General features: G+C 29.6%; 2 protein-coding genes across 6 annotated transcripts in view; both read right to left on the bottom strand.

Annotated features, from left to right (window-relative positions):
* Window positions 1-12,741, bottom strand: part of dnc (phosphodiesterase dunce) — a 216,640-nt gene that overhangs the window by 89,024 nt on the left and 114,875 nt on the right. The gene's annotated exons all lie outside the window — the stretch shown is intronic.
* LOC137931235 (uncharacterized) lies at window positions 11-1,629 on the bottom strand. Its single transcript, XM_068774654.1, has 3 exons — window positions 1,530-1,629; window positions 333-706; window positions 11-110 (listed from the first exon to the last, which is right to left on the bottom strand). The coding sequence occupies exon 2, from the start codon at window positions 686-688 to the stop codon at window positions 338-340; it is 351 nt and encodes a 116-aa protein (XP_068630755.1). The 5' UTR covers window positions 689-706; window positions 1,530-1,629; the 3' UTR covers window positions 11-110; window positions 333-337.

The raw sequence follows: 12,741 nt of genomic DNA, 5'->3' as shown, positions 1-12,741 counted from the left end.
TTATTGACTTTTTACAAACGCAAGCTTATATATAATAACATTCACTTGGGAACACTGGACACAGTCTTTATCACTCTTTCGAGACCACAATGCACACTAAGAAATGACACCTGCAACAAATTCGAACAATTAATAAATTATCTAAATTTAAAAAAAAAATAATAATATACAAAGGATTAAAGGTTGGTGATAAAAGTTCGAAAGGATGTTATAGCTCGAACAACAAACTTAGTGGTGCTAAATCTGTATCCGTAATGTTATTAAATTATCTAAATGAATTATTCTACTACGCAGATACTGTAAATAGAATTTGTAATAACAATTTTAATTACATGATTTAATTGGCGGGCTTTGAAGTAAGAGCAAGTTGTCCCGCTTCATTGGCGCACTCCGTAAGGGCTTTCATTTGTTCTGCGTTGAGTCCCGTAGCTTTTACTTGTACATCGGCGCTTTTAGTATGTTCTTTACTCTCACTGCTTGATTCTGTCCTGTTGGTAGTTTCATTTCCAAATTCATCGATGAAAGTCTCCTCTTCGAACTCTTCTTCATAGCTTTCTTCAAAGTGTTCACGAAATTCTTGCCTAGCTTGTATGGTTACTTTTTCTCGAGTTTGTTTTTGTTGAATCAACTCATCCATTGTCTTCTTAACGAGTTGCTGACCGGCTTCTAAATTCTTTTGTTCGGACATCTCGATTATCTTTATAATCTATAAAAATATTTACACTATGTTATATTTTATATTTTTTTATATCAAAAGTAATACATAAACTGGTTAGTTTTGCAAAAGAAATGTGACTAGAAATATATATAATTCAACAAAACGTTGAATGATAAGTTGTTCAAAATATTCAATAAATCTATTATGTTTCATAAAATGAAAAAAAATTTCCTCCAGATTTTTCTACATATTTCAAAACTAAAACGAAAAGTCACATTTGATGGAAATGAAAACTGCGATTGGCGGCTCGCCAGAAGCGGAGAGCTGCTACCGTATTTAAATTTACGTTGCTGAAGAATTTCTGGGAAAGTACGCGAATGCTCGGTGCCTTTATTTCCATAAATATTACTTTGAAATGTGTGGCACCTATTGATATTATTAAGTCGTAAATCCAGAAATATTGATTAATACTTAATTTCTATGTAGGTTGTGACATATTTTAATTTCAAATTTTCAAAATATTAAAAGAACGCCACTGTCTTTCGTGTGATATCAATAATATTAACTTTTACATACTTGCGTATAAACATAAAATACTTGAAATATATACAATTAGAGTGGGTTGGTCATTCAGTATAATACTTACAAATCCTACCAATTCGATTGTCTATAGTTAGTAAATTAACAACCTTTTAAATTAATAGGCTTTAGGCATGAGTGTTTTTCACTTATTTCATAACACTTGAAATTTATCGTGTTGTTAAAAAAAGTTAAAAGATATTCAACAACGAACTGGAAAATGGTATATTGCTGCATTGTAATTTAACAGTAGAAATATTAATTTAAATTGTAATCGAATTAAAAATTTTACCTGAGTAAAAATAAAATATCTGGTTGCAACGAAAATTAAATTTAGAACTGTAAGACTTCTTCCCGGCGTCGAGATCTCGCGTGTACTGAGCTGGGAAGCAACGGGTTTTGTTCCTGCTGCGAGTTTTGCGTGGGCGTTCCATGCGTCTGAGCATGCCTGACGTGACTCGGTTGGAATAACAGACAGTCAGATGTCTTGGCAGATTAATTAACAGTAGTAATTAGTTAAAGCGCGTATTTTACTACTATAAATGTTATAATTTATACGTTTATATTTAGGATGCATTGCAGACTAAATTTTCTATTTTTTTTTAATATGCCGACATGGTTTTGTATATTTTTTTCTGCGCAGGGATAATTTTTAATGTTAGCGCCTTTTATAATATTAATCAAAGTGTCTGAAAGGGAAAGAAGCAAAACGGAATGTTAAAAGCATTTCTGTTTTGGCATGGTAATAATTTTATTTGACGTGAATAATTTCGTTTAAATCGAGATCGCGATTAATGTAAGTAAAATAAAATTTTGATAATTTTAATATAGGCCAAAAAACAGTTGAACGTAACGGTTGAACTAAGATGTCTTAAAATAACCGTATGCGTCAAGAGACAGGAGATTCACGGACCGATGACTCGACCATACGTAGGGTGTGATAAACAAACCCAGTACACTAAGAATGATTGCCAAAATTTCTAACTGAGTGAGTCATGGTTCAGTGTAATAAGCGAATTACGATTCCTTGAATTTGATTAAAAATAAGTTATTTATTCAACTTGTGTAATATAATAATCGATTACTTACATGTATATAAATAACAATTTTGTTATTTTTATATTAGAGAGTTCAATCGTATTACGTGTACTGCTAAAGGTTATATTTTTGTTATTAATTTAATAACCAATAACTCAAAGTTGTAACAAAATTTTGTATCATAAATTACTTTTCGTTAATGTTTTTAGGCATCATTTTCTATTTTTAACTATAGACGATAAGCAAAAGATTGACGTAAAGGCTTTCGTGCTCCGGTGTCAGTGTTGGGGTCAAACCAGCAATAGTTTATCCAAGGCTATCCAAACATAATCAATCTGTGAATAAATGAATGCTCACTGCCGTATTACAGTAATTTACGTTGCGTAAAGATTACGTTTCAGAGATATGAAACTGTTAAAAATATAAATGTTTTCTGTGAGAATTTTTAAATTCACTAAATTATGCCATTTATTTGAAAACTTAAATTTTTTTTTGCAATTTTCATCCAGGCTTTCATATAACCCATATTTGTATTAATATGTAAACATAATATATTACTTAAAACCCACAGATAAAGATATAAATAATAATTAAACGGTAGTGTATTGAGAATACACTTGAAAGTAGTAATTAAAATGTGTTAATGTTTCCGAGCAGCATTTATTTGTGAGACTATTGAAGTTTAGTCTCAACAGGTATCTACAATGGCTGTAGAATCGCATAATGTTATAACTTATTGGTGAAAGTTAACTCACCTTACTGAAAATACATTTATATTCTTTTGGCTTGTGATTATTTAATGATAATTGTACTTTTACGTATCTAACTTTTCAGCGAAAATGCATTTAACGTGTAAATACGTCTAATGTTGATAGTACATAAAGCGTCGATTGGTATAAATCATTTTGTTTTAAAAAAATATTAATTCGTTCATTATGTAAAATAGATTTTGAAACTAACCAAGATTTTTAAACTTTGATCCATTGTTGAAAACAAATGACAAAATTAACGTTATTCCTATTTTACAATATATGAACTTATGTTTAGTTCCTACAAAATTCAATAAATGTTATATTTTTAAAACAGTTAACGTTTTTCTTTCAGGTTTAATACTTTTTCCGCCAATATTGCATTAGAAGGACGAATATCTGCTACAGATGAGCGCCTTAAATGTGATAAAAGACATGAAACAACCCTGCTCATAGTCTGAGACTAATTTCAGATAAGCTCAGAAAAAAAAATTATTTGGACTAAACCTATGGTGAATCATATTTTCGGTCGTATTATATAAATGGATTAATCTCGGTCGACCGGTCAATTCACGCTGAGCGAGTTCGAATTTCAAAAATAGCAACGCTCTTTCAAAACAAAAAATGAAAAGAAAAAAAATAAAAGCAAACAAACAAGAGAAACATACTTTGTTAACTTAAAATAAATCATAGATTTTTTTAAGTCTATAAGTAGATTAGTTTGAAAAAGAAAAAAAATATCAAAAGATATCGTACTCGTCTTAAAGTGTATGGACGTCACTCTTTATTAAAACATACAATGGAAATAAAGTATAAAAGAAAGTACACATTCAATGACACCGGACATATTTAAAGGTCTTCCCGGGCAGACTTAGACGTCTGACAAAGCAAATAAGCCCCAGGGAACGTCAGAACGCGCGTCTATTTCTACTTATTGTATTTGTTCCCTATTTATACTGAAATAAAAAATTACGTAAATTTCATTTTGTAACATTTTAAAGATTAGGTTTTTCAATTTAATGAACATTTAACACATGTAAAGGAAAAGGACTGCATGGCAAAGGTTACACTATTTATATTATACTTCGAAAACAATGTTGTTCTTTAAAGACGTAACTAATAAGAGGAAATAAAACTTCGTCATTACATACATGACGTCATAAATAATTTTGAATAGTAATATATAATCTTACATGGATATTTATATAGTAGTTTGTAGTGCTATTAATTTATAAATAGTAGCACATGGGTTATTAAATATCATTATCATTTCAACTGCAGAACGTCTTGTGTTGGGCATGCGCATTGCTCAAAGATTTCCAGTTAGAACGACTGGAAGCGGCTTGCACTCATCTACTTCCTCGTCTCATGTCTCTTAGGTATTAAGAAAAAACCTTGTAAAGAAGCTATTGCTTTTAAATCACTAAGTAACTAACATAAAACCAGTTAAATGAATAACAATGTTGTTTGATCAGCCTTTTAAAACCCCGAATGACAGCTTTGTCTTAATTTTGATACTTTGAATAATAGTTCATTGTTTCTTAAAGAACTACGTTCATGAAATATAATATGTATATACCTCGGAGCCTTTTCGTGTAAGGCTTTAAATTAAGACTTTAAATTAACTAATTTAGACTTTAAATTAATATACAGTGATAATAATGTTCAAAGTGATTTAGAAACTATGGTTATATGCGACTTTCCGAGGCGGACACCGCAGGAAGCGTTGTTTAACAGGTTACGTTACATCACCATTTGCTAGTTTAAATCCACTGTGTAGTAAAATAAAAACTATTGCGGGCAAAATGCATCGCATGAACACGCGAAGGTAGTTTCAACCTTACTCGATGCCTATCGTTGGGGTGTAGGGGTATTTTACCACCTATTTACTTCATGTGCATGCGGCCTATTTAAATCTGTAATACATGAATGTTCAACCAGTACTTTTTTATTATATGCTACTATAATAAAGGTTATTTACTGTCAAATGCCAATTTTTTTTCAAAACATTGTCTATTTAGAAAGATAATTCTCTGAAATATTTAACCGTAATTAAAGCCACTACTGTTATATTTTCATCCTAGTTCAGAGAATCACTTAGAAGTCCTTTTTCATTCATTTTCTATTTTTCGTGGTCAAAATTAGCTAAACCTTATATGTTGTTTTGAATAAATAAATTTACAATATTCTTCTTTTAATAGCGAAATTATTTTTTACTTTAATTTTTAATTTTATCACCATTGTTTCAGTCAAAGGTCGTCCACTGCTGTATCTAGGGCTTCTCCGTAGGTATCTAATAGGACCGGTGGCCAGCATCCAGTCTTCCAATAACTTTAAATTTAATTTCTACTGAACAACGCTGATGTCGATATTATGACTTTTTAATTTGTTTTATTATGGCATCACGCACTTTATTATCGATTCTTGTAATTATTAAGTATTGTAACATCGATTATTGTAATTATATGCTATATATAATCAGTATAAAAAATATAAGGGATTAAAGAAAAGGAAATACTAATACTAATTATAAATTTAAATTTAGATAAATTTCAGCGAATTACTTACTAAGTAACGTAAAAGTAACGTTATTAGTTCCGGTTAAACGTAGTCGTTAAATAACATAATTATGGATAACAAAGTTAATAGTGTATGACATAAGTATAAAGAAACGTGACCATTAACTATTACGTGTACGTTTTTCGTGTGATAATAATATTTCAAGTATTATTTTCTACTTAGTTAAATAGCATGAGTAAATATCGATTAAAATAAATAGATTATGAATCAATATTTTAAATCCGGAAAAAAGAAATAGCTACAAATCCTTTGCCAAATATAACTTAGTATTTATATTGGGCAAGGGATTTGTAACTGCTATGGTATTATGAACACTACCAGTACAGATAAAATCGGTTTGCAAGGTTAAAACATGGCGTGTTTATTACGATTTGACGCTAAAATATTATGATGGGACTTATTTGGGTCTATAAAGTGAGTTTCTTGCTCTATAATTTACAGGATTGTACACTTTAACTTGACCTTCACACACGCACATTTGTCATATTCTGGAATTCCTGTATATTTGGCAATGTGCTGTTCGACTGTCATTATCGAAAATCATAAACACATACATAGATATGAATATAAATATGTGGAGATATTTCTAGCTCAAAATTATATTTTATGTGTATATTTTATTTATAAATTGTATTTCATAAACAGATTGTATTCTACTACAACGATGAAACCTATTTTTGGACTATAATTTTTATTTATTTACACTAAACTGATGTTGCAAGAGGTACAACCCCGACAAAATTAGTGCTTCCGTGTAACAAAGTAAATAGGTTATAAACTACATATAAATATCAGTTTTGTTTTAAGGTTGAATACTGAATACAAAGCAAACATAGTAAAAGAAAATAATTGATTTCTGAATATTTAATATTAAATATAAGATAACTTTTTGGTCTTGACTTTAAAATCATGTTAATTAATATTTGATATAGTACTTACAATTAACAAAATAAAGTGTACAGGAGAATTAAATATGATATAATTAAATAAAAATTGAAACGAAAAATAACCGAACGATTTTGTTTTAATTTCTAAAGGCATTAACAGTGATGAAAGATATAATATTTATGCTTTTGAAGTTATTAAAGGAGAATATCGACATAAACTGTAGATGTTTTAAAAGTCTCTTAAATATAAATTGCGCTGAAAAATGAAACGGAAAAAATACAAATATAATTCAATAGGATATATAAACATGCTCTGGCTCGTTCTTCTCGCTTGATGTTTAATATAACAGATCTGTTTACGTCTCCAGCGAAGCGACGATTAATTTAATGGGACAGTAAAAATTAAAAGGTCAAAAGTTCAAATTGGATAGCACCAACTGAAACTTTGATTAATACTAAGCGCCTGTAGCAGCTTGCGGATGGTTGAACTTTTGTGAGTAGTCGAAGCCGTTATTTATTGGCGTTATTTACCAATCAAAAACAATTTAATTAATCTGTACAGTATACAATCTTTGTATGTAAGACAAATATCGTTTTTAATATTTATAATGTTATTATCTAATTTAATGTAATAATAATTGTAAAAATTATTATTTATTATATAAATATTAATAAGCCTTTAAAAGTATTATACTTTAAAATTAAACAAAAAAAATTACATCTTCACTGTCTGTTATTAAGATTACCTATTATGTAATACTTAAATGTCACAATATAAATATTTAAAAATACTTTTTAACAAACAGAAGAAATGAATTAGTTGGTAATGAGAAAAAAAATATTACCTAGTTTTCTTAAGAAAGCTTATTTGAATAAATATATGTATACTGATAGAGGTAGTACAGCGATAGAAGACAAATACTTCCGAACGTTAGTCGCGAGTTAGATTCCCGGGTCACAATCTTATATAATACACTTTGTGCGTTAATTATATAGGATTGCATTTGCTCACACAAAATGTCCAGAGGATGGGCAGCAGCTTCCTCTGGTACCATAATACCATACTGCGTACGGCAACTGTCGATGTTGCGATTATAGATATCGTTAGCGAAAGCTTTAAACGCATTGTAGAGTTCTGTGTACCCACTAAAGTTGATTAGAAAAACATTATACTTATTAATCAATGTTTACCACAAAATAATGTAACAGTGTTGAAAACGTTTGTTACAATTGTGAAAATTTTAGGCTCTTACAAATACATTTACGAAATAAACATGAAAACAAAACAATACAAAAGACAAATTAAACAAATAAACGATTCTTTTTACGCCGGTTTGAGTGACGAGGCATTCGGTTTTGTTTTTTTTTTCACAAAATAATTAAAACCGTATTGGTAATTGAATCGAACAATCAAAAGATGTGAATTGCATAAGTAATAATGGAACTTTGCGGTAGCAGCTCTTTTATTTTAGCAACAGTGCAGCGTGCATTGTGGCCGAAAGCTAGGCAAGCCGAAAGAGAAGGGCTTGACCGGTTGACCAATCCCAATTGTTGCATGGTGAATTGTACCATTACAGTTTGTAATTGTTGACAATATATAACAGCAGTCTTTTTTGGACCAAAATATGAATAAAATAAATAAATCACTACGGCAATCTTGCCGTAGTAAATGAATTTACTTCAAAACTCTTTGAATTAACTTTCGAAATAAAATTTTGGTTAATTTCGTATAAATTAAAAATCAAAATACATCGGCAATGTCACTGTTAAATGTTTTCAGGTAAACGTGCTATTAAATATTTGCTTATTGTTACTATTTGATGAAACCTTATACGTCCATAGCAATTGTTTTTTTGCTACTACTTAATATTATATGCATGGTAATCCATTTTGTTTTTTTTATGTATGTAAACTTAGTTTTTTTTTAAATTGGAAAACATATATCATATAGACCACCAAATAGCTTATAGAAACAGTTGTATGCCACATTAGGATTTGTGGCATTGTGTGCATTACTAAAAGACAAAGAATAAAGGTAGTTTTTAAATAGTTCCAAGTTGTGTGTGCTCTTATCGCTCTTAGCTTTCAGAAGGGATATTTATTAGATTAGAAGGCCTTAACGATTGCTTTGCTTTTAACTAAGAGATCGACAAAAGCAACTATATATTTTTAAAAACTTTGATGAATTAAAAGTCCTTATTAAACGACATAAAATTACATTTCACGGACGATAATGCTAAATAAAACTTAGTACGTGATGTCTATTTAATTTTACGCCATATTTTATTACCACTATATATATCAAAATAAAAATACGTTATTTCAGCAGTAAAACGTGGGTAGTAAAAATTTAACTGAGTGTCGACGCGGTGTCTGCTACATACAACAAAATTTTTGCATGGAAAGAACAAAAAATATTAGTTATGGTTTGGTTCAAAGGTTGCCTGTAATATTATTTAAAAATAATATAACTCAAATGCATATATCAATTTAACGGATAAGTAAATAATCCACGTATGTTTGGAAACATCGTACGAAATAATTATAAAACGGGGACACGTTCAGTAGCTTAGTAGTTAGTTTTCCGGGCTAAAGAAACACGTCTCAATGAGAATACTATGCACGATTTTTTCCATTTTCAAACTCCGGTAAGCTCGCACTTACTATCAAGTAAAGTCTTTATTCTTCCAATAACTCTATAGTCAAAAGTAAAAAAAACTACGTCTTATTTGTCTCTTTATACCTCTAAAACTAGAGAAAATAAACCTTAAAACTTGTACTGAAATTATATTCACGACATTTTTGCTCATAAAATGAATCTAATCACTATTTTTTTTTAATCTGGTGGTTACGATTAAACATAGCGTCTGATAAAAATGTAGTGGTATTAATATGAAAGTTCTATAATAAATTTATGACGAAAAAGTCATACTGTGGCCCAGACAAATATCGCGATGTTTTTATATAATATAAAAACAATATAGACGTGGAAAAATTTTGACGGTATTGTTGAAGTTTACTTCTAATATATAATGTTGAATATTATACAAGTATTATAGATTAAAAAATAGTAAGCATATAAATACGCTTACAAATATGCAAAATCCATATACAAATGAACAACCTATTCTAAACAATACTCAGAAAACTCGGTTAGTTTTGAATCTTACTGAAAGTGTTGCCCATTTGCAGGCGTGACTAATATAAAGGTCGCGTTGATTTATGAGGGGCTGAAGTTAACGAGTCCATTCTTTCAGTCTCCGGTCACGACTGAGCAGCCTCATTCATTAGCGACAGCTTGTGCGCCGGTCACAAAAGGAATTGTTAAAGCGACCAGCAACTGTTTACTTGGCGGCTATAAATATATTTCTAGTATTTAAATAAGTTGGTGACTAATTTGCCTTTTTATACATTGCATTGTTGGCTAAGGAGTTACTTTCGTATATATAGTATGTAGTATATATATAACCTTTCATCGGGGCAATTAGTTTCTCTTAATACAAATGGATGAGCAATTTTAAGTTAAATGTTTACCAAATCAACGTCAATGAATTAATAATAATGTATAGGATTTTTTTAATGACTCCATATACTTTTTGTTGCAGTTTATATTGTTGCGGTGTAAATTAAATTAAATCTTAGCCCATTTTTATACGCAATAAAACAATATTATGAATTTATACCAAACTTTTCTTTTTGAAGTATTAATAAATAGTTTTAAACACATTAATGTACAAAAAACCTTAGGGCGTGTTTGCAATGGTATCTTGATAAATTTGTGTCCTAATTACTTTTAAAAAATATATATTTATTTCATTTGAAGTGATGGATCGGTAATGTGTTCTCAGTAAATAATTTAAATCACTCGAACTATATTAAATTCTATTTCTTTTTTTAAATGCAAACATATGTCTTCAAATATTTATGGTTATGGTTAGCTGATATTTTTTTTATATAATACCAGGACGCTTTGTGAAAGTTTTTCCGAATTGTGCATCGGTACAGTAAAATCTCTGTGTTCATACTGTTAATATGAGAAAATTTGATTCTTAAGAAAAAAAAAATAAATAAACGACCTTAAAAACGAGACTTTTTGGAAAAGAACAAAATTGTTTCAACCATTTTCAGGCCAGTAACGGGTAAAGTAGGTTGTTGTTTGTATAAGCAGAACGTCATCAACACATTAGTACTAAAACAATAAAGAGCTAAAGATCGATCTGAACGTGTTACGATTTATATAAAAAGCCGGGATATTTAGGTGTAATAGAGCTTCATGGAATATAACAAAAAGCTTATTAAGTAACTGGCTGATACTATGAACATAGTTGGATTGTAGAGGCATTGTCCTCTATGAATCTTTTCCGTTAGGTATAGCTATAGTTATTGGTATCTGCTGATGAGACCCAATCAAGAAATCATGAGAAAACATGGCTAGAAATAACAAACAGCCAGAGTTACTCGTACTTTCAATATAGCAAGTATAAATAATATCGCTGTACAGCAAGTGACACATAGCCTTTATCATTGATTCTCAGATATTTACCTGTAACGATCTCATCAGTTTTTTTTAAACCACTTAAATTACTTTTTACAGTTTCTTGATAAGAAGGTACATGTATTTTATACCACACAACAACCATAAATATTGTTACAAAATATAAAATACTCGAATATACAAAGTACTCGAAAAATACACTTAATAAAATACCGAAAAAAAAGAAGATTACACTACGGGATAAGCGGATTACATTTTTTATAAAGTTCCCATTTCCGATGATGTTATATTATCTATATTTCGATTTGCAAGTAAATAATAAAAATCGCAATGAAGAACAAATTTTTTGATTTGTCCTATTTGAAACAGGTGCCTCTAATTCCTAAACATCGCGGTCATTTCCCATAACGTAGTGATGAGTTCGCTACAACATAGGATATTTCACATGTAATCGGTGTCATTTGTTCGTATTCATTGAACTATAATCAATTGAGGCTTATATTGTGTTAGATATGTTTTTTACATTACTTTATCCATTTATAATAAGTAATAAAAAGGAGCTCTTAAGTTATTTGTTTCGTTTATTATTAAATAGGTTTGTATCCGAATAATGTAGACTAGCTCGTATTTTAGAAAGTGCTTCCAGAATCAACATATTTTTTTAGGCAATTATTAATTAATAGGTGATTTTATTACTTGTGACGTTGTGACTTGTGACATATAATAAGAATAATTTTGAAATTGTAGGAACGATGGTTTTCAGTTTTCCATTAGTATATTTATGTATTATATATGTTATATATTTACATACTACATTACCTTTTAACTACTATTGAAATTGACAACTTATTTGTGCATAAGTAGGATTGTCAGTTTTTGTTGTTATTTGTCATAATAAGTCATGGTACGTAATTTTTTTAACCAAGCACGTGTACGAATTTTGATATGTCTACAATAAATTCTTAAGATAGCATATTACAACTAGTGACAACTATTGACTTTTGATTAAATGTTTATGATATGATATAAGATTTGTCTATTAATTTTACTCAGTAAGGGTGACACGAAATTTACGACTTTGTAAGCCGAGCGGCAAAGGACTGTTTCAAGAGGTCACAGTTACCATCGAACAATAGACTCAATTGATAGAATATAGATCCTGATTATATTTCATACAAACGTCCTAAAATATTTATTTACTGATTGAAGTTACGTCACGCACAATTGATTACCTTGAGAAATTATATTACGAATAATATTATTTGAATACTTTTGAACTTTTTAAGGGATACCTTAAAAAACTTCATAGGATGCATACATAATTACCTTTTTAAAGGGGACTTTGACCAGGCAAATGATTAACAGTGAAGCGTCCGAAAAATATGGCAACATGTGTTTCTCGTTACATCTTATCACATAACTAGATATCAAAAAGACTATCATCGCACAGACCGATACCTCTGAAACGTTGTTGTAGCAAGGATTGATTGGTCTGTTGAGCACAGATAAGGCTTCGGTGAAATATCTCGCATCCACGGCATTTATTCATAAACGAAAAACAGTTGAAATAATTGTTAAATTAATTTGTATTAAATTAACTATTGAAATACTATCAATAAATAAACTAAACAATAATTGTTTGTGCCAATGTACGATAATGTGTATAAATTACCGATTATCGATATTTCATTTACCTATTGATAGTAAAAAAGCGATCCATTTTCACAGTAAGCAGGGTGGGTTTGTCCACCTGCA

The sequence above is a fragment of the Battus philenor genome, unplaced genomic scaffold (genome assembly GCF_028537555.1).
Source record: "Battus philenor isolate CCGP_79_NKW_IND1 unplaced genomic scaffold, ilBatPhil1.0.hap1 SCAF_7, whole genome shotgun sequence".
In the NCBI taxonomy this organism is placed as follows: Eukaryota; Metazoa; Arthropoda; class Insecta; order Lepidoptera; family Papilionidae; genus Battus; species Battus philenor.
The sequence above is the reverse complement of the archived record's forward strand: the minus strand, read 5'-3'. Positions and strand labels throughout refer to the sequence as shown.